The 26862-nt window shown below is 47.5% G+C and overlaps 1 protein-coding gene across 6 annotated transcripts; it reads right to left on the bottom strand.

Annotated features, from left to right (window-relative positions):
• Positions 1-1215: 1215 nt before the first annotated feature.
• Positions 1216-26512, bottom strand: LOC112644431 (T-complex protein 10A homolog 2). Of its 6 annotated transcripts, XM_025422748.3 has the most exons (12): positions 25325-25473; positions 23948-24259; positions 22337-22474; positions 20117-20275; positions 19388-19505; positions 18585-18685; positions 17725-17814; positions 15526-15666; positions 13882-13966; positions 2991-3108; positions 2004-2191; positions 1216-1374 (listed from the first exon to the last, which is right to left on the bottom strand). In XM_025422748.3, exons 1-12 carry the CDS (start codon positions 25454-25456, stop codon positions 1340-1342), a joined length of 1617 nt encoding a protein of 538 aa, XP_025278533.3. In that variant the 5' UTR covers positions 25457-25473; the 3' UTR covers positions 1216-1339. The 6 variants fall into 6 exon arrangements, 4 of the variants coding, with proteins under 4 accessions (XP_025278533.3, XP_025278534.1, XP_025278535.3 ...); XM_025422749.3 differs by lacking the exon at positions 2004-2191 and having other exon boundaries at positions 25325-26512; XM_025422750.3 differs by lacking the exon at positions 23948-24259 and having other exon boundaries at positions 25325-25475.
• Positions 26513-26862: the final 350 nt, after the last annotated feature.

Raw genomic sequence — 26862 nt, 5'->3', positions numbered from 1 at the left:
GGAGGGGTGCAGGGAGAGGGCTCTGGCGGGTGGGAGGGCAGAGTCAGGAAGGGCGGATAGGGCCTGATTGTGATGGAGCTTGGGTGCCATGCTCTGAACCCAGACTTTCTCCTTTGGAACACGCGGAGCCCCCCGGGGACGCTGCATGGATGGGGGACCCTGGTGTTTCTGAGGCAACACCAGGTTACAAAGGGGAGGAATCCATCACTGATCTTCTGTTACCCACCCTCACTGCGATCCTGGGAAACAAGGTGACCAGACTGCACGCACAGCAGAATGACGTAGGGAGCCTCCCATCCGCCTGGAAGGCTTTGGGTCCTTGTTAGTCCCTCCCCCCAGAGCCCCAGGACCTGGGCCAAGCCGTCCGCCTTCCCAGCCCCGGATGCTCACTGCAGTTGTTCTAGGGGTGCTTCCTGCTGCTGTTTTGACCACCTGCATTCATACACTGCTGGCACATGTGTGGACATCAGACTGCACACCCCGCACGGAGCTCTAAGGAGGTGCGACCCCTAGGCAAATCCAGCTGGCGGCAGGTGCAGCATGGAGTGTGTCGTCCCAAGTGTGTCCCGCTGGCTGCGCACCCCCGTGAATCCGTCCTCCTCCCGCTCCAGACCTCAGCTGCCAGGCTACTAGGGAGCTGGGCACACGACACGGGAAAGGGCCGGCCAGGCCCGTCACCTGGCGCCTCAACGCAGTCTACCTGCACAGGTGTCAGTTTCCGCGCTCTCTGCACACACGAGGCTCCGTCCCCTCTGTCCCGCACCGCAGGGCCCATCTTGTTTGCTTCAGTGAAAATTCTTGGAGTAAGTTGATTCAAAATCAAACAAGCAGCAAGTTCACTCTTTTTTCTTTTTTCTTTTTCTTCTTTCCTTTCTTTCCTTTCTTTCTTTCTTTCTTTCTTTCTTTCTTTCTTTCTTTCTTTCTTTCTTTCTTTCTCTCTTTCTTTAAAGGCATCCCAAAGGCAGCTTTTCCATAACAGATTAGTTCTACCTGTTAATCTGACAAGTGACCTCGCCGTGGGTCATCGGAAAGGAAAAGGCATCCATCCAGGGCAGCTGCACACGGAGAGCATCCTTATTCCTTTAGAGCCAAGAGCACACTGTCCCTGGGTCACTCGAAACACGTGACTGACATACTGATGACCCCAGTAATGTGGGCACGATAGACACTGGACTGAAATAACTACTGGCAAGAAAACATGACCTTTCATGTCCATCATAGAAAAACACGAGTATATATTGTTGAAAACACATACAGAAACCCACATCTTATGATGAGATTTTCCAAGATTTTCCTTCCCTGTGACTGGGGGATTCTCCACGTTGAGTGTAAAAACCCACTAACTGCCAACATGCTGCTTATTTTCTAGGCGTCCTACAAAATAAAAAATAAGCATTAATTGGTCATCGTTCTGACTTTGGGACCAAAAGATCATGTGTCTCAGGAGGGAATTTACTGCCTGCGCAGTGATGGGCCCTGAGACCCACATGGCACTGACCCTGGGTCAGGCTCCCCACGGGCTCACTTGTGACTAGAACTGTCTTCCTACCTACTCATCAAGGTCATGGGGGTTAGAGGTCGTGGAGGGCACAGGGCAAAGCGCAGAGGAAGAGCCGCCAGTGTCTCTAAGCAGTGGGCCCAAGGGGGTTGCCGTGCTGAGCACCCGGCTTTGTTCTCTGTCCCCACTGGGCTGTCCCAGGGTAGAGCAAGCTCTAGTGATGAGCAAAGAGGAGGCAGCCTTTCTGGGGGTCCTGTAATGCATTCTTTGGTGAGCCCTGCTCTCCAACTAGTGTTGATCTGACCATCTGTCCTGCCCAGGGAGCCTGGGGGCTGGGGTGTCTCTTCCTTCACAATTTCTGGATGACTTAGGTTGTCCTAAAGCTTTGCGTGTTCTCTATCATTGGGGGCAGTGAAATATACTGTTAGTTTCCTGTGTCTGTTTTAGCAAAAACAAATGTAATTGGGAAGTCACACGCAACATTGGGTTTTGAGGGATGACCTACTTCCTCCTTCCAGGACCATGTTTCCAGGCTCATATCTGATCTTCACGCACCCGGATGCATAGCGGGTCTCCTGGTAGCCCGTGCAGTACACAATCTTGACAGTACCATCGGGGTACTCCCTCCTCTCGAACCCGGCCGTTTGAATTTCCCTTTGCCCATTGCTGAGCATGATTGTTCTGTCGCCATTCCTGGTAGTGGGGAGAGCAACCTGGTACCTGCACGGTGGCCGGTGCTGCCCAAGAGCAACCTGAGGGAGCCACATGGCAGCAGGACCAGGTCTGGAATCCTTGTTCCAGATCTTGGTGGATGAGGGGGCAGAGCAGGGAAGGCACACAGTGGGTTCAGGGTGTTGACCGAGACTCAGTTGGGCTGAGGAAAAGTGCGAGGGAGAAGGACAGGGTGGCGGGTCTGCTCATGCACCTGAAGTCCTGTGCTGGAAGCTCTACCTGGCAGGAGGGAGGAGGGGTAACAGGGGGATGACGGGACTGTGATAAAGAATCGTACAAGAAAAGTGACCCAGAGCTCATGCCAACTGTGCTGTGGAGACAAGTGGCAAGTGTGTGTGCTACAGCGTCCAGGAGGGCTTGTGGGGCCGCAGATGGCCGCCAGGTGGGGACAGCTCGGGTCTGGCCCCCAAGCACATGGGGCGTTCGGAGGTAACAGGCCCTGGGAGAGAACGCCCTATCGGTGAGTCTCTAATTGTTCCTCTGTGTCCTGCCCTGGACTCGGGCTTCCAACATGATCTGATGGGGCATTCGCTGAAGCCAGATATTTTGAGGTTGCCAGGAGAGCATGGCCAAGGTCAGGGAAGAGAAGGGGTCAGTGCCTAGATTCCAGCTCTCTACACAGGGAGCCAAGTCAAGGTCATAGACAACACCCAGGGTCAGTGACATCATTTTCTATCCTTTCACACAAATACCTACACCTTTACAAAAATTAAAATAATCTAAAGAAATTATTGACCATACAACCTGTCCTAACACTGACCTTTCCACGTGGACGACTGTCCCATCAGGAAACACAGTCTCTTCACGTCCATCACTCAGACGTTTCACTGTCCCATCTGGAAGCACGATTTCCTTTGAGCCATCGGGGTGATGTTTTTCTGTGGAACAAATGTTATAAAAATAACGTTTTTAATGTTTTATATAATCTTTTATATAAATATAACGTTTTATATGAATCTCCCTAATGTCCCAGCTGCATCTTTCAGCTGCTCAAACATATTTTGTGGTGACCCACTCCGCAAAGCATTAGTATTCCAGACCTGGTTTCGTATCCTGCTCTATCATTTTTTATTTATAGTTGATAATCTTGCTCCAGGCAGATTAATTTCCTTGGGTCTCATTAGAACACAAAATTTCTATTCTCCCAACTTTGTTCAAATTATCCCCCCAGCTAAAATGTTTCTTTCTTTCCATATGCTTGCTGGCTCCATGGTAGAAGGTAATCATCAAACCCACGGCAGGTGACCTTGGGCTTCTGAATGCCTTTGACTAACTGTTGTCAACCTTCACCTTTACTTTTTCACAGTGACTTGGGCTCTCAGACCAGAGAACGTGGTAGAGATCCAGGCCTCTCTGCACAGTAGCCTCCATAGACCATGGTGACTTCCGACCTCATGCAAGAGACAGAGAGATCCCTTAGGGGTGCCTGGCTGGCTCAGTCGGTAGAGCATGCAACTCTTGATCTCAGGATTGTGAGTTCAAGCCGCACGTTGAATGTGGAGCCTATTTAAAATAATTTTTAAAAAAGAGAGAGAGAGAACCCTTGGGAGCCACAGGGCTCATTGTGCAACCTGCTGAAAGCCAGCTCTATCTAATGTTATTATAGGAACAAAAGCATGGTTATATTGCACGCATGTGGTATAAATCCCTGTTTGCGTGTGTTTGTGCACAAAAGATGTTAAACTTATTAACTGATCAGTTTCTGTTTTCTTTTTTAAAATATTCACTCGTGAAATGTCTGGATGGCTCAGTGGTTGAGCATCTCTCTGCCTTTGGCTCATTACGACCTGGTCGTAATCCCAGGTCCTGGGATCGAGTCGCACATCAGGCTTCCTGCAGGGAGCCTGCTTCTCCCTCTGTCTGCATCTCTGCCTCTCTCTCTGTGTCTCTCATGAATAAATAAATACGATATTTTAAAAATAAATAAATTAATAAAATATTCATTTGCTTTTTGTTTTGTTAATAGCAATTGCAGGCAGACAAGAGGCAGCACCAAATATACATAAGAAAAATAAATGCTGGTGACAAATCTCGTAACTGAGGAAAAATTCTACCCATTAAAATATTTTATAGCAAAAACCTGTAGAAGTTGGTTTTTTTTGTTTTTGTTTTGTTTTGTTTTGTTTTTTCCTGTGATATATTGATGGAATCTCCCAGAAGGGACTATGGGATTCTTCTTCGGAGCAACACAGCTGAGCACCACTGGGCCCACTGACTTCCTGGTGCATCCTCAACACACAGGTCTGCTGATCTGTATGAATTGACAAGAACGTGTGTGCGACACACGATTGCATCTATAAAGTGGCAGGAGTGGAAAACGAGGCCTTTGACTCTGCTCCGGAAATGTCAATCACAAGAAGCAGTTTTGAAGACACAGACGTGCCTCCCAGGACAACGACAGGACTTGGAGTTCCTACGGAGAGAGTGCTGTGGTGCACTGGAGACGTCCGCGTGGGCCCGCTGACGGCTTCGAGGCTGAGAGACAACAATGAAACACAGGTCTACAAAGCACCTCTCTCTTTCAGACGACCCGACTTAACACTAATCAGCCACCTGACGCGGCGTGCGTGAACGAGCAAGTGTAACGTGCCATGTCAAAAACTGGCTGGACGTCACTGAAGACAGCAATTGCTCTTGCGTCCACCTGTCTGCTTATTTGCCAAGTCGGAGCCTAAGGGACAGGCTGTGAAGGTCAAAGGTCCAACCAGATACAGCTGAGCATCAGCTGGAAGGAGCCTGCTTAGGGGTCCCTCGTCCATCCGTGACGGCCTCTTTAACGATGACCTTGACTCTGGTACCGGGCAGGTCAGACGCTCTGAAAACATTTCCACTGCCAAGTATGATGCCAGATAAAATAACCCTGGAATGTGTTTAAATTAGGTCCTACACTCATGGTAAAGACCAAACATCACAGTGGCTGCTGAGAAGCAGACAGAACAGAAGCTAGAGCTGTCCTGCTGCCAGGTGCTAATCACGTCCCAGGCTGGACTCGTGGTGGCTCTGCGGGGAGTCAGCTCATCCCTGCTTAAAGATGACACTCTCAGAGGTCATGCCCCCCTCCCCCGCCCATGCACGGATGCCCTGGGAAGCATCCACCTCCGGCAAGGGGTGTGCAGCAGGATAACTGTCCTTTCCTGAGCATCCTGAGGAATCTGTGGAGTCGGGCACACCCCAGCCCAAGACGCAAACCTAGAGGAGCCTAGGCTGGCAGCGCCCTGGTGCCTATGGCAGAAGCAGGCACAAAGCTTTCTGGATCGATGGACCCAAACTGAGCCCCCCAGGATTGCCGCCCAACACAAGCAGACAGCTGAAACCATGAAAACAGTGAGGGAATGTACCACCTGGGGAAGGAGCCAGCACATGGTCAAGTGGCCAAGCGCCAGCAGCACCAGGACTCCGACGCCACGAGCGTGATGCCACCAGAAACGGACTCCAAAGGGAATGCATGTAAGAGCATTTCAAGAATTAAAGGAAGAAATTGAAACCAAGAGAGAAGTGATATTAGCAGAAAAAGACTAGGTAAATCTGAAAAAGACCAAAATGAAGCGAAAAATATGATCTTTAAAATTAAAGCTAGGGATCCCTGGGTGGCGCAGCGGTTTGGCGCCTGCCTTTGGCCTAGGGCGCGATCCTGGAGACCTGGGATCGAATCCCACATCTGGCTCCCGGTGCATGGAGCCTGCTTCTCCCTCTGCCTGTGTCTCTGCCTCTCTCTCTCTCTCTGTAACTATCATAAATAAATAAAAATTTAAAAAAAATTTAAAATTAAAGCTAAAAGGTGTATCGAAGAGCACGTAATATTCAGCTGAAGAGACAACCGATGAACTGGGAGGTAATCTTAAAGAACTCGCCCAGGATGTAACAAAGACAAGAGAAATGCAATGTGATGAGCAGCAGGGAGTGTAGGGAGCAGGCGAGGTCCCACACCCGCACCTGGAGGGACAGGGGGACTGTGCAGGAATGTCATGCTGCTGGGGACCACAGCTGAGGACTTCCCTGAACTTGGAATGGGAATGCCAGGGCACCCCGTTACATTTTGAGTTTGGGATACACTAATAATGATTTTTAGAATAAGTATGCCCACATGTGTATTGCATGGAACTTGCTCATGCTAGACAATCACTCGTTGTTTTCCTAAAATTCACATTTAACTGGGCCCCTGCTAAGACTGGACCCCCTCCTTATGGAAGGCGTGAGTCATTCAACCTGAGAAGCACGGCGCCCCCAACACACAGAATGCAGCTACATCTGCAACTACCCCTATCATAACGGGCTGGGAGACACAGCATTTTCTAAAAGCAGCAGGAAAGAAAAGAGTTCACCTTCGAAGGAGGAAATTAGGTGGATGTCAGACCTTCCAGCAGATGTGACAGAGGCAGAATTAAATCCTCAACACACTGAGAAAAATTGCTTCTTGTCCTTTTGCTCAAAATTCTCCAGGGATTTTCCTCGGCATCAAAGTGCAGGTTCTACACACTCCAGCTCCTCACGCTTTGACCTCACCTCCTCTACACAGCTGTGACTCCTCCCCTACCACGCTGGCCTCCTTGATTTTCCTCAGTCATTTCACTTCTCTGCTCTCTCTGGAATGCTGTTAGCCTGGTACCCCTGTAGCTCTCTCCCTCTCATGTTGCCCCTGCTTCTCCTTAAGTATCACCTCCTCAGGAAGGACCTCCTGGATCACCCTACTGTCAGGGTATGGGAAATAACAGCCAGGTATAAAATAACAACACCCTCTGCCTGCACCTCCCTTTCTCCATTTTTGACCTTCTTACTTTTTTCTATTACGTTTATTTATTTTTTTCTATTGAGTTTAATATGTGTTAATTTTTACTTATTTGTACCTCTCTGTTGCTTGCCTCCCTCCCATAAACTTCACAAGATGGGACTGTCTTACAGTTTTGTTCACTGTCATGCATCCAGCTCGAAAACAGCACTGGCCCAGGGTAGGCACATAATTGTGGATATTGTTACTATAAATATAGGGGTGTGTGTATCCCTTTGAATTACTGTTTTTGTGTTTTTTGAGCAAATATCCAGTAGTGTGATTGCTGGGACATAGGGTAGCTCTATTTTTAACTTTTTGAGGACCCTCCATACTGTTCTCCAGAGTGGCCGCACAAGTTTGCATTCCCACCAACAGTGCAAAAGGGCTCCCTTTTCTCCACATCCTTGCCAACATCTGTTCTTTCCTGTGTTGTTGACTTTAGCCATTCTGACAGGTATGAGATGGTAGCTCACTGTGGTTTTGATTAGTATTTCCTTGAGGATGAGTGATGTTGAGCATCTTTTCATGTGTTTGTTGACCACTTGTATATCTTCTTTGGAAAAATGTCTATTCATGCCTCCTACCCATTTTTTAACTGGGTTATTTGTTTTTTGATTTTTGAGTTATTATAAGTTCTTTATATATTTTAGAAACTAACCCTTTTATCTCACACATCATTTGCAAATATCTTCTCCCATCGCAAAGGTTGCTTTTTAGTTTTGTTGATTGTTTCCTTCATTGTGCAGAAGGTTTTTTTTTAAGATTTTATTTATTTATTCATGAGAGAGAGAGAGAGAGAGAGAGAGGCAGAGACACAGGCAGAGGGAGAAGCAGGCTCCATGCTGGGAGCCCGATGTGGGACTCGATCTCAGGACTCCAGAATTATGCCCTGAGCCAAAGGAAGATGCTCAACTGCTAAGCCATCCAGGCATCCCCCCCTTTTTTAATGATGATGAAATCCTAGTGGTTTATTTTTGTTTTTGTTTCCCTTGCCTCAGGCGACATATCTAATAAGAAGTCTCTATGACCAATGTCAAAGAGGTTACTGCCTGTGTTCTCCACTAGGATTTTAATGGTTTCCTATCTCGTATTTAGGTCTTTAATCCATTTTAAGTTGATTTTTGTATATGGTACAAGAAAGTGGTTCAATTTCATTCTTCTGCATATGGCTGTCCAGTTTTTCCAATACTATTTGTTGAAGAGACTGTCTTTTTCCCATTGGATATTCTTCCTGCTTTGTTGAAGATTAATTGACCATCCAGTTGTGGGTTCATTTCTGGGGTTCTTTATCCTTGAAAACACAACTTTTAAAACCCTTGATCTAAAGGCACTTACAGATTTATGCACCATACATAATGTCCTCAAGCACATATGGAACATTTGGGGGAAAATGACTACACTTTAGGCCATCAAGGAGACAAGGGATTTCAAAGAAAAGGTAATAATGCAAGGTATGGCTTGACACATCTTAGCTAAATTAAAACAAACAGCGATAAGAAAACTAAAACACATCATGCACTTGGAAGTTATTTTAAAAACACTTTTAACATAACACATGAGCAAAAAACAAAATAAAATTACAGTAAAAAAATAAAAGACACTTAAACTGCATTAAGAAAATAAATGTTAACAAAATTTGAAGGATACAACCAAAGAGGTGCTTAGAGAGAATTTATTGCCTCGAATATTTATATTAGGGAATAAAGAGCAAAAAGTTAATGAGTACTTATTTCTACCTTAAGAATTTAAAAAGAAAGTAAAGTCAAGCATAAAATATAATAAATAAGAGGGCTTAAATTTGTGAAAGAGAAAACACAAAGTTATAGTATAAAGCATCAACAAAGCCAAAAATCAGTAATTTGAAATACATAATAAACACAAAGACCTTTGTAAAGTTGGTCAAGAGAAAAGTATTAGGAAGGAAAGAGGAGTTACAGCCACAGATGAAGCAGAGAACTAAGAACATGAACATAATGCTCTGGAGGGTAGAATCAGATTGTGTCTGGCTTCTGGGATCCTGAGGGACGACCCATTCATTCTGGGCTCAGAGCCAGACTGTCCATGAAGCCAGCACGTGGGTGTGGACAAACTTTGATGCTCTCAGCTTCTTCATCTCTAAGATGGGGACAGGGAGGGCGCCTATTTCATTGGATTTTTTTAAAGGTTAAATGTGTAGATGGAAAGCACCAGAAGAAACCCTGCCACATAATGAGGGCCATGTAAGTCAGAGCTATTCTTACTATTATATTAGGGATGTAGCTTTCATTAGCTAGACGTTTCCTCACTTCTCTTACTAACCACTAGACCTCAGATATGAGGCTCAGTGGAAAATGTACAAAAGATCCAGAGACCACTTCCCAAAATAAACAAAAGGAGAACGAGCAGATGACAGTGAGCCTGGAGAGGCAGGGGAGGGTGGAGATGGGGCAGGTGGAAGCCTTGGCTTCTGCAGGTGGGAATGGTCAAGGAGACAGAGAAAGTAGATAGAGACAGACATGGGTCAAGAGTTCCAGAAGAAGAAATGAGAACACAATATCATCAAAGGTAATCGTTATGAAACTTCTAGAGTGGATATAAAAGTGTAAATCCATAGGTGTAAGAAGCACCTCATATTTCAAGCAGAATAAATAAAAAGAAATCCTAGGGATTTGTTATGGGTGGAATTTGTTCCCCTGAAGTTCCTATATTGATGTTCTAACTGTCAATGCCTCCGAATGTGACCTCATTTGAAAATAGGGTCTTTGCAGAAGCAGTAAGTTGGGATGAGATCATGGTCCTGATCTCTTATAACCGGTAAACATGCAGACGTATGATTGGTGAAAGGGATATTGATAGATACAGCTTACTCTCTGGAGGTCAGAAAACATGATTATGTATTTATGTACATGTATACATACACACACAGAGAATGACAAAGCAAATAAGACAAAAAGCTAAAAATTGGTGAGTCTGGGTTAGAGTCTTACAGGAGTCCTCTGTACAACCAGGAAGTTTGAAATCACATTAAAATAAATTATAATCTTTTTTAATTTAGAGCAAACAAAAAATAAAGGAATAGAACAGCACAGTTAAAGTCTGCGCTAATGGACGGACATAGAAAGTAATGCCAGCAGTTACAGTGTGTACCTTTCTCTCCAGCTCACGTGGGATCAGGACGCTGAATACACTGAAAATGAAGTAAATACGAGCCATATAGACCGTGTCTACCAAATATTGTGCACACACCCATCACTGAGGGGAGGAAGTTAAGTCAACACACTTTAAACAGAAGGGGAAAGGATCACACTGAGAATGATTTCTGGTATCACACCAACAGGGCAGCACTGTGTTGTCATTCCTGTCATGCCTGGTGACCCACACTCGTACCACGCCAACAAAACAGGAGGCTCCTTCAGCTCTGGAAGTTTCCTTGCCCGCTGTTGGGGATTCACAGGCAGTACTCCCTGTACTTGACACACCCAACCTGGGCTGATTAATCCCACTTCCTTCAAAGGGAAAGGGCAGGAAACCACCTGGATGTGAGAAAAGGAGACTTGGGTGTGAATGGAGGTCATTTGCGTGCTAGTTGGTTAATGGGATGGCTAATGTTGAGGGTGGTTTTAATTCTGTGGGTTACAGACTGGGAGAAATGGACCCTGCCCCTCACAAGGGGAAGTCTTGGTTTTGTACAATTTCAATTTGATTGGTCTGAAAAGCAGAGGGCAGTACTAACCCATCCCAAACTAATCCATAAAGAACAACAAATCTGTGAAGCACCTGAGCGGTATAAAACACAGTCATGGTTTAAAGACATAAATGCAAAGCAATGAGCCTTTGGAATCAAAGCACATCTCTTGCACATTAAACAAGGAAGCTGGTCTTTGAACAGAGACAGTTGGTGGCCGCTCACAAACTCGACCCTTGTCCTGGCCACTGCTGAGGGCACTTTTGAAGTTTCACCCTCTCTCCAGACTTGCCAATCGGGCCAAAGGCAATTTCAGAACTATTTACAGGGGTCAGGGAGGATATTTAGCAATGTTGCATGGAAGCGTTCGGCCCAGCATGGGATCCAGTTTCAAATTGGCCCCAGATCAGAAAATGACAGTTTTCCTGTGCAAAGAAGCCAGATTTAACCATTCCTGCTGCTAGAAGCCAGGCAGGAAACAACACAAAAATACAAGACCCAAAAGGCAGAAAGCTTTCCACGAATGCAGTGGGCCAGACTGAGAACGTTGGAGGCAGGCTGGGAGACAAAGCTACAGAGCCGTAAGGACAGAAGGCCATCCCAAAGTCCACGGGAAATTAGCTGCAAGGAATTTTCACACAGCATATTGGAGTTGGCAGGTCTCCTTGGCATTCTGATTAATAACTCACTTAACATGTAAACCGTCAGCCTCGATAGAGTCTAGAAGAAAAGGTTAGTGCTTGGAGTGCGGGCCTAGCAGCAAGGTAGGGGCCCTGGGTGGAGCAGAGCATCGGACAAGAATAGTAGGGGACCCCAGAATTGGCTCAGGATTAGCTTGGACAGGGACAAGCATGACCCAAAGAGTTCTGGTCTTTGCCACAACCAGCACCAAGCATTGTCACCCTCACCTCAGTGGGGAAGACCAAGAAATTAATATCAGATACAAATTCCATCCTAGTGTTCATACAAGTATATATCTCCACATCACATCCCGTGCTGGAGATGCCATCCATGTCTATGTAACCCCTTTGCTGAGTTTTTAAAGACCCAAGTAAAGAAATCAGCAACAAAACCTCCTCCTTATTGAGATACTACATATTTTCCCTAAAAGGAGCCTAAGGAACATATTAATAGTCCATGAAAAAAGCATTCTGTGGTGACCTACATTTATGAAATAGGGAATGGTCCTTCCTACTATCCCTTCCCAGGGAGCCCCAGTTACCAACACAATACTAAAGATGAAATAGAGAGGAAAAGGGTTAGCTTCACATAATCCAACATTTTCCAAATCTGTTTGCTGGGCCACAGAACACTTTTGTTGTTAATGGTGTGGTTGGCAAATGTTCTGAGAATAGTTTGGGAAATCTCGTGGTTTCCCGAGCTGGAGCTCCCCAGCCAGCTGCTACAGTTGAGATTTGGGGAATGGGGGAGGGAAACCCAGACATGCAGCGCCTGCCACATTGGCCAGCTCTAACAAGGCTACAGCACTGCTAATGGCACCCTGGACATCCAGAGCCAGTGTGGGTGTCAGCCTCTGTTCTTGGCACTCACCACCTACTGGCCCGTGGGTCCCTGACCAGTCCGTGGGTTGGTGCTCCTCCACATGATATCGATGATAAAACTCAAAGAGGTCAGCCCCCCTGGGGTCACTCAGGGAGGAGTCAAAGGTGGCTAACTGTGGTCCACAGTTCAGTATCTCCCTAAAATGATCTCCTACTAACGGTGCTCTTGTGCAGTGGACTATACATCCCCTACCAACACCACTCCTGTGGAGAGAGCAGAGACACCCTTATATGGAAATTCTGGCATTAAGGTTTTTTGGGGTTGTTTTGCAATTATGGTTAGACTTCTTAAAGTAGAAGAAGAAAACCAAGGAATGAAACCCAGATCAAAATACTCATTTTCTAGCATATTCTTTCAACCTACTTTATAAATAAGACTTGTACAGAAACAATAACCACTGTATAGTTAAACTAAATGACTGCATTTACTGATCACAACATGTTAAAAATTAAAAAAAAAAAAAAAAAAACAGACCTATGGCCTTCTGCATGATGAGCATCCTTGGTGCTAAACACGCCTGCAGAAGAGCTGGGTTTTCAAAGGCAGAAACAAACTGCAGTGGCTGTACGTTAGTAAGTATCCTGAAGCCACTGCACTTTGTTTGATGATGTCTGTGAGGTTAGACCAACCTCCACCGTTTGTTGGGTCCATCTGGGCACAGCCCACAGCCTTAGAAGGCTTGCAGGGTGGTGGTGGGGCAGACCTGATGAAGACCAGCTTGGTGAGAAGGAGACCACCAGCCAGGCCCTACTGCACACGCCAGCTCTGGGAGACACTAAGCTCCGTCATCACAGCAGTAGCCCATCCCAAGAACACAAGCTTTGGGAAACTCCAAAGCTCAGCCTGGGGTCAGGGCTCTGTTTGTTTCAACCAAGAGGGCAGCTACTCAGGAAGACGGAATGCCTCCTATTTCACACAAATGGTGGTGGTGACCATGACAGACAAGGAAGACACTGGGACAATGACCTACTTCCATTGTACACTCTCTTAAAGTTTACTCCAGAGGAAAACTCACATTCCGACACTGGTGGGAGACAATGGTGACTTGACAATGAAGAGGATGCTATGACACAGTGTCCTCTAAATGGGAGAATCGCCAACTGGTGTGCCCCACCCATTTAGAAAGCAGGTTCTTGCAGGCCCTCATAGTCATTAATATGAAAAAAATAGGGACTCCGCATAATGAGAGATAAAATTAAACTGTTACAAGATGAAGCAAATTCACAAAACCAAAAATCTCGGATTTTAACCAGAGCATGAAATTCTCAGAACTTCAGAAAGAATGTGACAGCTGTGGAGAGAGCAGACGTAAAGCTATGTGGCATGCCATTCGTCTGGCAAGTGGCTCATCGTGTTTACCCATCCGACACAGAACGTGAACACGCAAACCCAGACAGCAAGTTCTGATGGCATTTCCTTAGGCATTCGGTGCATTCACAGCCCCAACTCAAGCAGTGGGTTCAGAGCTATTGGATAAGAATCAGGAACAAATGGATCCTTGGCTTTTCACGACGTAACTGAAGCCCTGAATTATGTGGACCATTGTTGCCGTGGAGAATCTGCATAACAGGCTCCAATTAGGTGAGCCTAATATCCCTACCTAAAGCACATATGCCTCACATGCACTCAGGAAGCAGGTAACCACGTGCCACTCACCTGTCTGCTTGTTAGGAAACTGCACAACTTCCAAACCGTTGGGATAGGTTGTGCGCGTTATCTGAGCATCTGCATAATAGTAAATCTGTAAGCACCAGAAACACCCGTGTTGGGATGCTGTTTGTGTTATCATTTTGAACCTGGATTTAACCTAGTGAAGTACTTCCTGCAGGTGGGAGAGGCCTCCCCTGTCCATGGGAAGACACTGGGACTTTTCCTTATTCTGAGAGGTTACTGACTATGGGGTGGCCCTGTCCTTCACCTGGGCAGAATCTGAAACCCAAAACTCACCCACCCAGACTCATTGCCTTGGGGGATCTATACCCTACCCAGGCCCTGTGATGTCATGACAGGAATGGTGAGCATGAGCCATGAGCCCCATGATCATGAACCACCCAGCTCGGACAAAGCATGTGCCAGCAGCTTGAGATAACACAGACCAGCTCCCATGTCATTCAGACACCCAAGCCCAGCCTCTGGAACTGATCGCCCAATTGTGAAGTTTCAAATCAGTGTGACTCCTTTGGTTTCCAACCAAGTGGAGAGGGACTGTGGGGAAGAGCAGTTGTAGACAAGGATAGTGATGGGGAAAGCAGGAAGGGTTCCCCTTAGCTGAGCGGCCCTGAACCATACAGGACGGAGGAGAATTTAAACAGAAGAGGGGCACAGAAACAAAAATCTATTTCATGTTAATGTTTCCAAAGTGAGAACTTGAAAGGCTGACATTTTGCTCGACCCCTAGTTTGGGGGGCCTGGCCCAGTCAGCTTATGTGGGTCAGGAACAAGAACAGGAAAGGAGGCTCCATGAATAGCTGGGGGAAGGTGTCTGATAAAGTGGAAATATTGCACACACCGTGCTGCTGAGAGTGAAGGGACTGGCCTGCCCTCTTGTTCCTGAGGCTTTCTTCCTGCATGCATAATTTTTCCAAAAACGAGACACAGCGAAAAGTGCTTATTTCTCTATCATTAGAATGATTTTAGGTGCAACCCCAGGCTGAGGGCTTTGTTTCCTCTCAAAACCAAAGAGAAAGGATGGTGGAGAAGAGCACCGCTCACTCACTCAGCAGGTGCCCTGCTACGACTTCCCTTAGTCGCCATGACTGTCCTGGGACCATGCCAAAGACCAAGGTGGGGAGCCACTCCTTCCAATGACAGCAGTGCGGCTCTGGGCTGAGAAACAACTTCAGGAGACTCCGGGTTCAGAATTTGAAATACTGAAGTAGGCGATGAGACCAGTATCATCTATTACTCAATGGACTGTGACATCATAAAAGTCACCATGTACATGGGGTCTTCTAGATTCTCCTTGTTACTACACAAGGGGGGTGGGATTACCTCGGGCCAGAGAAAGGACATATGACAGTGATTCCAGGGCTTCATCTACATCAGGATTCTAACATCCGCCCTTGCCAATGGCCATAGGCCTTTAGCTGGGGTAAAATTACAGAGCAGTAAGCAGGTGCTTCTAATTAAAACCAGTAAAACAAAAACAGAAACCAGAGAAGAGCTCTGTGGTCATTCAGAACTCCCTGAATTTTCATCCCAAAGCTTGGTTAAAAAGAACAAAAAACAAAACAAAACAAAACAATGACGTTGATTATTCTAAAAAAAGATTCTAAAAAAGAAAAAAGACTCTGTACTCACCACTCTCTGATCTGGCAAGATCTTCTTCACGTCTCCATTTAAATACCGCAGGACAGTGGCCTTCCCGCCAGCGCCTCTGTCCTTGCCGGTGCCCTTTGACAAGGGGATGACATCACAGCCGTTGCCAAGCCCCTGGACGACCTTCATGGAAACACGAAAGTTCCGACATGAAAAATTACTTAAAGCCTGATTCTTGTGGTTTCATTATTCTTACTCCATTCGGAAGCGTTATGTGCCTGTTGCCTGCCCGGCACTGTCAACAGCAAGTGTTTTATCTTCACAAATACGAACTCGGCCAGCCCCCAAACCTCAACACATCCCTGAATAAGGAATGTTACGATTTACCCTCACACATCTGTTTCTCTTACGTTTATGTTATGAAAACTTGCCTATATCATCAAGTCATTCACCATCAGTCTAGAAAACCCACAATCATTGAGTTTGGTGAATTTGGGAATCCTAGATCATACAAATTGCAGGCATTACTACATAAAAATCACTATTTGTACATTTGTTTTCATCCCTGTGTCATTCTACCCTGACCTGAAGATTTACCGACTTCCATCAACAATCGGCAAACTGTGTAACTTCAGAGGCATAAGGCTGAACTAGGACTTTTGAAAATACCATTCACGTAACTACTAACAGATGAGGAAAAAAAGATCTGGGGGGGTTAATATCTGTGCATATGAAAAATCCAAATGGTAAAATGTGCTGTTATTAATTACACTGTGACCTTGTCACTCTTGACCATAGCTCAGGAATACAGTTCATTCAACTGAGGGAAGATGCAGGGAACTAAAAACCTCATATTTGGCTTCTCAAAGCCACTTCACTGATCCATCAAGCAAAAGCCAGCAGTGTACACCACCTGCTGACGATGGAACAGCCGTCAGTTTGAGGTTTGAACCAGAACCTCGTTTGCCTGGGTCCCAGACCAACCAGACAAATGAAGTGAGGTTGCGTTCAGTTCAATTTTAGGAGATTAACTGGGTAACCCACAATGAAAACTCCAATGAGGTTTAAAGAAACAAGAACTTCTCAGAAATGAAAAAGCACGGGTAATGTTTTAAACATTCCACACAAGAAAAATATTAAAATCAGCTATAATTTTTTGTTTACATTATAAAAAGGGAGAAATGACCAAATTTCAGCCTATCCAGTGCAAGTCACACAAGAGACAGACCCAAAGCAAGAGAGACAGGGAGGTGGTGGTGATTGGGAGAATGAGGTGGGGGGCACGAGGAATGCACAGGGGCCAACAGGTGCATGAGGCCTCAGGGCGGAGACCGTGAGCTGCGTTCCTACCCCACAGCCTTTGAGGCATCTAAGATTGAGTGATTCATCCACATACCTACTCAATAAGTATTTAAGGAGTTATTACTTCCTTCTCACAGACCTACTTGCTGAAAGGGTAAGGTGAGTCCTTTAAACTATGTGGTTTTCCCCTCTAGAAACCTGCATCACGACTACACTGAGAAACAACACTTACATGAATTCAAGCTGTCCCTGCGAGTAGCATTCCCTGTCGCTCACTTATTTGAATATTTTCTCTGCTTGAGGAGGACTCCACAGGCCAGTGGAAATGGCTCAAAATGATGGCTGTTGAGGGGTACCTGAGAGCTCAGTGGGTCAATGCCTGACTCTTGATTTCAGCTCAGGTCATGATCTCAGGGTCATGAGATCGAGCCCCACATTGGGCTCCGCTCTGAGCATGGAGCCTGCCTGAGATGCTCCATCTGCTCCTCCCCCCACTCAATCAATCAATCAATCAATCAATTTTAGAATGATGGCTGTTGAGCAAGACGCTGGCCCATCTCTTGCGAGCACCACTGCCACCACTGCTGCCGTGTCCCCAGGTGCATACGAGACACCAGACACGATGGCTGCAGTGCACACCTTCTGCACGGCTTCCTGGGACAACCACAGCCCTGCGGACGTGTCCTTCACAACCGGAAGGGCTCCTCAGGGGCTGAAATGTGGAGGCTGAGACAGACTTAGGACAATAAGAGGCAAATCAGTTTTAAGACATTTTTCCTATTGGAACATGTGTGGCTTTATGTCCTAGAAATAAACTGGCAGACACAGACCCTACAACAGTCCCCTCCGAGGGATGCTCACCTGGCCGCTGGGTCCCACCCAAGGCACAAGTGCACATTGCACAGGAGCCTGGCCTAGGAAACAGGGGCGCCCACCTACCATGCCATCTGGGTGCTGCGTCCCTCCTTCTTTGTGCTCCAGTTTTCTCTCTGCTTCCATATGGGAAGGTCCTGGCTCTGCAGGAGGATTCTGTGGGAAGAGAACAACCCTGGTCCCATGTGGGTTCCAGGAAATGTGCGGTTCCAAGCCGGAGAAAGCTTGTCACCCCGACATCTTACAGCCCTGCACCCTGGGTCCATGCACTGGGTGGTGGGCGGTAGCTGGCCACATGGTGTGTTTCTGTGAAGGGTTATGTCCCAATCTCCTTGTTGGTCAGACCTGGGCCAGGATGTTCGTGGGGAAAACAGTTACACACTAATAAGGAAAGCATCCCAGGAGCTTATACATTTGCGTTGATGATGTTGGAAAGAGCAAAACAGGCAGGCTTTTCTTGGGAGAACTGGAGATAAGTGGGCCCCATATTTTCCTATTTTCCCCTGATTGCCTACTTTTATATCTTAAATAAGTTTACATCCCAAATTTCCTCCCATGGAGAAAATTATTTCATTTCATTGACATTTGTTATTAAATTTAGCACATAACAAGTGGACTGCTCACTAGGGCTTAAAGTATTTCTGCTATATTTGCCTTTGGTTCTATTTTAATTAAAAATTATAAAATAAAAACAATATAAATTTTGATCTGAGAACTCTTCAGTGATGTAAAAATAGCAATCTTGTATTGATTATGTGCAACTTCAAAATCTAAGAGAAAAAAATGTTGCTCCTTGTTGGGAAGGCTGACCGTCCCCAGAAAGTAGGGGCATTTGAAACCAGGCTAGTGTTCTGTTCTTCCCAAGGAGGTAGGCGGGCATGACAGTCTCAGTCCTGGGGGCTGGTTCCAGCCTCAGCCCTACTCACCTGTGGCTTGACAGTGCCAGGTGGGGCGTGGACAGACCCATCACTGTGCTCTGGGGGGAGAAGCCCACCCTCAGGACCTTTGCAAGGTAATGAACGTGTGCCTGAAAAAGCAAAGAAATTGAATTCTAAAGGACAATGCACACACATCTTAAAAATCCTAATGTAATTTCTAAGTCCAATTTAAACCAACAGTGAACATGTTCTCTTTTTTTTCATGAGATTACAAATAGAAGGTCAGTCACACAAACATTGGGTTAACAAGTGACATTTGATCTTGTAAGAAACATGAACTATTCGATAAATGCATTCAATAAATATTTATTGGATGTCACTCGATCTCAGTGTTAGGTTCGGGAGATGAAGATGGGAAGATGCTGTCTCTGCCTTTAAGCTGCTTCTGGCCCAGAGATGAATGGGAGATGAGCCCAAAAAGCAAAAAAAACCCTTATTGGCATCAAAATGGGTTTGCTGGGCGGCAGAGGCTTGCTGGGGAAGGAGGGGCTCTGCCTCCAAGAGTCGGAAAAGAGGGGTCAGGAAGGTGCAGGCAGGTGAGCCTGCCCGAAAGAAAAGGCAAAGGCTGATGCCAGCCCCTGGGAACCAGCACTGGGTGTGCATTCTCTGGGGTTTAAGGAGCGCTGGCAAAACACTGAGGACCCAGCAAGGGAATCAGAAAAGACATTCAGGCAGGAGGATGTTGCCAGCACTTGCCACAGGAAGATTTCAGGCAGGCACATGTAATAAAAGCTCATACCTTAAAGCAAGAGGCAAAGAGGAAGGACCCCCCCACCCCCCGAGGTGCTCACCATTCTTATCAGCGGCTGGGCTGTCCTCCTTGAGCCTGACATCTTCTGCGTCCTTGGCTGGCACTGGTGAGTTCCAGCCACTTGATTTTTGCAGACTTTGGGATGACTGGTGTGTGGCCTGGGTGCAAGGACAATCACAAAACCCGACCCTGTCACTTCAGATCAAAAGCTGCCTGCTGCAGAAAGCCACTTGCAACTGTCAAAGTTTTCCAAAAAAGTCCCAGGACTCCGCCCAAAGCACTGCACTCAGCGCCAGCAGGTAAGCCGTGTTTTCAAATGCAGAAATGCACTGAGCATGGCAGAGCAAAGGAGCATCAACTCCATTCATTTGCTTCCCCAGCATTACCGCTAATACCAAGAGACCCCATTTTTTTATATCTATGGCCATACAATTATTTTTTTTTATTTATTTATGATAGTCATACAGAGAGAGAGAGAGAGAGAGAGAGAGAGAGAGGCAGAGACATAGGCAGAGGGAGAGGGAGAAGCAGGCTCCATGCACCGGGAGCCCGACATGGGATTCGATCCCGGGTCTCCAGGATCACGCCCTGGGCCAAAGGCAGGCGCTAAACCGCTGCGCCACCCAGGGTTCCCGCCATACAATTATTGTAAATAAATGAAGCTATTTTGAGTAATAAATTGAGTATTCTAGTTAGGTCTAAGTGGAATGTTATTGGAATGTAAATTGTGAATACAGCCAGTATAAATAAGCAGTTTTCTAAGCGTCACCTGTTCATCCACAAATGCGGCTGGTCTCTCCTCGGAGGGCATCCCCCGGGTGGGAGGCATTGCACTTCTGTCTTGAAGACTTCTAGAAAGAGTTTCATCTCCATCTTCACATGATCTTATTTCCCCTGCCTCTGTTCTTTCTATCTTCTTACTTATCAGCTGAAAGCAAATGTGGGAGTGCTTTCACATTAATAACGGTCGCTTTACCCAAGAATATCATAAACACATCATGCTGGCTGTGACAGGAGCTACACCATTATAACTCTGTTCTGATACCCCACAAAGAAGAACTATGGACATGTCCCATTTCTCATTCTATAGCCCATGCTCTTGTGGGATTCAGGAAAATGATTGATCCTGTAGAAAAGCCTAGCCGCCACAGCAAAATAAATAGCTCAAAACTGAATTTGAAAATGTATAATAAGAATTTTTCTGCCCTTTGCACAATTCAAAAATGGATGGTTTATGGCTAAGCCATGGATTGATTCACTCAGACATTCATTTATGAAGCAATTATGCTGTGTGCATGTCACTAATTCAGGTCAGTGGAGGAACAAAGGACAAGGCTGCATCTCTTAAGAGCACCAGAGAGTCATACAGTTCTTCCTAGGACTTCAGATTCTCTGCCCACATGATCCAAAAAGTAGCTTTTCCCACTTGCAATAAATGGTTGAGTTAGAGCAGATTCCAGATCCTCCTTCAGGAGTGAAATACTCAGCAGTCTCGTTGGGAAAGAACGTCAGGACATTGGGTCATCTTGATGAGTTGGGGCTCTTCTTGGTTCACATTAACCCTGCTACCCCATGCTGGCTGAGTACACGGCACGGCTTCTCAAGGATGAGGAAGATGCAAAGCTGGGGTGGTCACCAACATGCTGGCTGCCAGTCTATGTTACAGAGGAGCTCACCCGAATAAGGAAAGTGCCATAGAGATCAAGTAACATCCACATGGAGGCCCCGAAACAAAGCCGATGTGGAAATAGAGGAAAAGCATAGCAGTGACCCAAGAAACACCATGGTTTTAAAGCCATAGGACATAGGCGGTGAACAATATGAGAAGATGTGGCTGCTTAAAATCCCTACCTTATCAAACTCAGCACCCAAGAAACAAAAAGACCTAGTCAAGAAATGGGCAGAAGACATGAACAGACATTTCTTCAAAGAAGACGTACAGATGGCCAACAGACACACGAAAAAATGTTCTGCATCACTTATCATCAGGGAAATACAAAGCAAAACCACAAGATACCATCTTACACCGGTCAGAAAAGCTAAAATTAACAAGTCAGGAAATCACAGATGTTGGTGAGGATGTGGAGAAAGGGGCACCCTCGTGCGCTGCTGGTGGGAATGCAAGCTGGTGCAGCCCCTCTGGAAAACAGTGTGGAGTTTCTTCCAGAAATTAAAAATAGAGCTACCCTACGACCCAGCAATTGCAGTACTAGGTATTTACCCAAAGGATACAAACATAGTGTCTGAAGGGGGCTCCTGCATCCCAATATTTATAGCAGCAATGTCCACAATAGCCAAACTTAAGAGCTGAGATGTCCATGGACATATGAATGGATAAAGAAAATGTGGTACACACACACACACACACACACACACACACACAATTGGAGTAATTGTCATCAGAAAGGATGAATACTTACCATTTACATCAATGTGGATGGAACTAGAGGATATTATGCTAAGCGAAATTAGTCAATCAGAGAAAGACAAATATATGATTTCACTCATATGTGGAATTTAAGAAACAAAACAGAGGATCATGGGAGGAGGGGAAGGAAAAAATAAATAAGATAAAAACAGAGAGGAAGACAAACCATAAGAGACTCTTCAATCATTGGAAACAAACTGAGGGTCACTGAGGGGATGTATGGGGATGGGATAACTGAGTGATGGACATTAAGAAGGGCATGTGAAGTATTGAGCAGTGGGTGTCATATGCAAATTTGCATAGACTGGATCCCCAAGTTTGCAAGGACTGGATCCCTGAGTTTGCAAAAACTAGAATCCTGAATTTGCAAGGACTGTATCCCTGAGTTTGCAAGGACTGTATCCCTGAGTTTATAAGGACTGGATCCCTGAGTTTGCAAGGACTGGATCCCTGCATTTACAAGGACAGGGTAGCAAGGATTACTTCAAGGAGGCAGGATTTCTCAGTGAGATGTGGGAATACATCTACTTCCTTTTAAAGATCATAAACACTGAGGGTCACCTGGGAAGAAGGGTCATGTTTAGATGACTGTCCTTGTCCTGTGACAGTAGCACTATGACTTCTGCGGCCTGCATGTTTCACTAATATCTCTTCATCAGCTGACAGAGGTAACATTTTCCCAAAAGCCGATTGAGATACCTAAAAGGCAATTTATCACAAAGAAAATTCAGAGGAAACATTCACATCTTCGAAGGTAGAGTACCTGTAAGGCAAATTCAAAATGTAACCATTCAACAACAATTGCAAGGTGCTAGGAAAAAATAGGCATGGAAGGAGAGGGGTCTTAGACTGGTTTCTCCCCCCAACCTGTTGAAGATGCTCACAGAACACAGCACATTGCAAACATGGCTTGTTTCTCATGGTTGCTCACTATGTCAAAATACCCCAGGTTCCTAAACACTACAAGATAAAGAACACCCACATTTATTTCCTTGGATTATCTGTCTTTAACTGGGAAAATATTAAAGAAAAAAGAAAATGTGACCTATTTTTAGTGTTGTCTCTCACAATTTATCAAAGATTCGAAATGCAAAATTTCAAGCTTCTCTGCTCTGAAGCAAACTCCAGAACCAGCATGAGAATTGTGGTGGGATGTGGGGTTTTGTTATTCACCGCCCAGCCCTCTGACGAGGACAGGAGGTGGGTAGGGGAGAGGGCTGGAACAGCCTATGGTCCCATTTCCAGAGCGGCTAATCCTCAGGCCTGTGCTCTCCTGCATCCCCAACTGATACACTGTCCCTACCTCTGAGCCTGTGTGTACCTGACGTGACGTGAGGCTCACATAGCCATGCTGTTTTCTTCAAATCGGGAGTGTCCTTCTCAGTGCAGATGCTCTCCTCATGAATAACCCCACCAGCGCGGTGCGCAGAGTCAACAGATATTTGGAAATTCATAAGCACATGGGCTCAGAATGAGAGTATCTGTGTGTATGAGTGTGAATTGTTGTGTCACAGCTGAAATATCCTAACTCCTTGAACTGTAAGACTTAAAAGTTCACACAATAAGTGCAGATAAGAATATTGGCACTTCCCCGAATCCACTGAAAATTAGCCCACTTTTATTTTGCCAGAATTTACATGATTTCATGTCGACATCTGTGCACAACTGTGATGATCTGAGTAACCGTGACACGTACTGAGGAACCAGAGGACAGACATGGCAGTGGAGCCTGGGCCACAGCCTCTCCAGCACAGCCGCTCGGTCCCTCAGCCCTGCAGCTGGCCCCACAGCCCAGACATGGAAGCCAGTGGTCCTGCCACTTGGTTCTAAGCATAGGACCCTCACTCTGAGGTGGGGCTGGGGGGTCTGGATCTCGTCCCCACACAGTGTCCTGGTGCACGAACAGAGCACCCCTGGGGGCCTGTGTGCTGGCTCTGGTGACAGCAAGAGGGGGCCCAAATCCAGGTGGTCCAGTTCACCAGCCACATGCCCATCGGTGGGGTTAGGGCTGGGGTTAGTGCAGTAGGCAAACAGAGACGCCCGGGAAGTGCCGGCGGCGGCCCTAACAGGTTGTCAGCCGTCCGTGGGGAGCAGGCCCGTGCTGGGGCTCCGGTGCTTGTTGGCTGCCACTGACGGGGGTGCAGCAGGGGAGCAGACAGCAAGCCCTCTCACCTCCTGGAGGCTGAAGGTCACCACGGGCACTGGCGACTGTGTGTCCACCTTTACCGTGATGCTGCCTCGAGGTACAGCAAGAATGCCGTCTGAGACCAGAGGGTCCGACTTCCTTCTCGGGCCAAGGGTGCCCGTGACTGCCTCCCCAGCTCCTGGCCATGGGGGCCCTGAGGTCTTCAGCCCGGCCCGAAGCTCCAGGTTCTGTTGTGCCAGAGCGTCTCTCCGGCTCTGCAGCTGGCGCTCGGCGGCGGCCCACTGGGACTCCTGGCTCCTGACCGCCTCGTGCAGTCCCGCCACCTGCTGCTGCAGCCACTGCCATCGAGGGACAGCGCCAGGGGGAGAGAAGGGCGGACGGGCTGTCAGACGGCTGCTTGCAGGCTCTGTGAGCTAACTGGAAACGGTCCTCTGTCCCCCACCATGCAGCACCGTGGGGTCACCCGGGGCACTCCCCCTCCAGCCCGTGGGGTCAGCCTGAGACTCCATCGAGCATCTGTCACTCGTCCTCTTGTCTTGTCCAGGAGCCTCTGAGCTCATTGCCTGCTCAGGGAGTCAACCAACCCGAGACTGGGGGCCCCATCTGCCCCGTGGTGTTGGGGATACCCCTTCTCTCGATTGTTAGTATGGAATCACCACACCTCTCGCAGATTCCGGAGGACCCCAGGCTGTGTGATGCCTCCCACCCTCGGGATGGGCCTGGGACTCAGAAAATCCAGGTACTCCCCTTGCTTCTGCGGCTAATTCCTCTGAATTCCCAAAAACACAAGCAAAAACCTGTGTTGTATTGACGTGGATATTTTATCAACTGTTCAGAAATTAGCAGAAGCCACAGCATTTTAAATGCAGTGTACCAGCTTTCCCACGGGACCCTTTAGGTGACACTGCTTCTAGGATAAATGGGGTTGTGGTGGAAGGTCTGGTCTTGTGCTGTGTGACCACGGCCGCTGGACACATGGCACCATGGGAGGGAGACAGGCAGAGGCCTAATGGAAGCAGGGTGGGGAGAAGCGGACCCCCCTCCGGGGACAGGCGAGGAGGCTGAGGGCGCACACTTGAAGTCACCGACACTTTCTCATTTTCTTTGAACCAAGTTCATACAGTCTCGTAGTTTCTCTTGGATCGGGGTAGTTAACAGAGACACTGAGGTCTCCCTTACACCCCCGCCCTGTCTCTCATCTACTGAGACACAGAGTTGCAGAAAGAAAAGACTCTTGTGAACCGCATGGCCCTCCTGGAGGGGTGACAAGAATCATTATCCAGGTTAAAGCATCTCCCCGGAGGAAGAAACCAGGGCGGTCTGAACGCTGGTCTAAGGTGCAGGATGGGCCAGCGGCAGGTGGACCAAGAAGCCCGACCGCCCGTCCCAGCACGGCCACTCACCAGCATCTGCTCCACCTGGCCATCCTTCTCGGAGAGCGGGAGCACCACTGTGTCCTCGAGGTGGGCCCCAGCCCCCCCATCCTCCGGGCACCCCATCTCTGCCAGCCCCTCAAGCTCCTCGGCTGCCAGCATCCTGCTGGGGAAGGAGCTGGCCGTCAGGAGTCCCCACCCTCCACTATGAGGCAAGCCTAGGATACACACACTTCTGTCGCAGCCCTTTGTCCCTACAGTTGCAGACCTGACCCCACGTGAAGGCCATCTCAGTGTCCAGAGCCCCAGACAGAGGGGCCCGACCAGACCATGCATGACCTCTCGTTGGCAATGAGAGAAGCCACTCTAACTCCTGGAAAATGGGCCCCCAAGAGTGGCAGATGTGATGAGGGTGGTCTCACAGGGAGACCTGGGGACTCAGCTTCTTCACTGGCCTGGCTGACTAACCCCAACCTTCCCCCCAAACCCCGAACAGACCTATGTCCTGTGCTAAAGGTATCGCTGTCCTAACAGCGATAGGTGGTGGAGGTGGAGCAGGGTCACCTGCAGGCCCGGCTCCCAGAGAGGTGGGGAGACGCCCCCACTGTGCTCCCACACCTTCCAGGACATCTGTGGAAGCACTCATTTCCTTGCTCTCACGTCCGCTCAGGGCTTTGCCGGAGACATGGGCCAGGGAGCCTTGTTGGGAGGACGGCCTCTCTATCAGTGCCAGGAGGTTCACGGCCTCCCTCTTCCTCTCGGCGCTAGGGGAATAGGGTCTTCATTGAAAAGATGTTGAGGGCTGACCCAGAAGCAGATCAAAGACCTCCTGGCATGCGGACCACTCTGGGGCGGGGCTGAACTTACAAACACAAGTCAGGTTATGACAAAACGTCACGTGCGTGTGAGCGGGAAATGCACCTGTTCCCGAACTTCAGGCTCCAGGGCAGGAAGATGAGCAATGTAACGACAGGAGGCCGGCTGGTTGAAAACCTGTGTCTCTTGATGAAAGAGATGAGAGGTACCAACAGGGAAGACAAGTGAGTGACCAGGACGTCCGAATCCGTCCTCGGGCAGGTCTTACCATGGTCTCGAAGCCTGCCTGACTTCACCACTCTCACGTCTCCCCCATTTCTCTGACACTGGGGAGTCCATGCTGGGTCCTCAGCCCTGCATTCTTCAGCCCTTCGGTGTAAGGAAGACCCTCTCAGCCGCCTCAACAGGACCGTCACATCACCAGTGTGCAGTGGTCCCCCGGGGGGAGGTCCTGTCTGTCCAGTGTGGCCCCCACCCCATCTGGTTCTAAACGGACCCCCAGCCTTAAAGGGGCATGCCCTTCCACTCTCCCCCAACACACCAGCCAGCTCCATGACATATTTGCCAGTATGTGATCTGAATACAGTAAGCTCATCGTGGGTGGAAATTATCTACCCAGGCAATTGGGAATGGCAAAGCCCCCTCCCAACTGACCAGAAAAAGGAGGCCTAATATCAAGTTTCCAATAGAATGTACATAGTAAGAACTCCTTTCTCCTCACCCATGTTCTTGAAGAAACATCAACTGTAAAA

Source organism: Canis lupus, chromosome 1 (genome assembly GCF_003254725.2).
Source record: "Canis lupus dingo isolate Sandy chromosome 1, ASM325472v2, whole genome shotgun sequence".
Lineage (NCBI taxonomy): Eukaryota > Metazoa > Chordata > Mammalia > Carnivora > Canidae > Canis > Canis lupus.
This window is presented reverse-complemented; position numbering and strand designations above follow the sequence as displayed.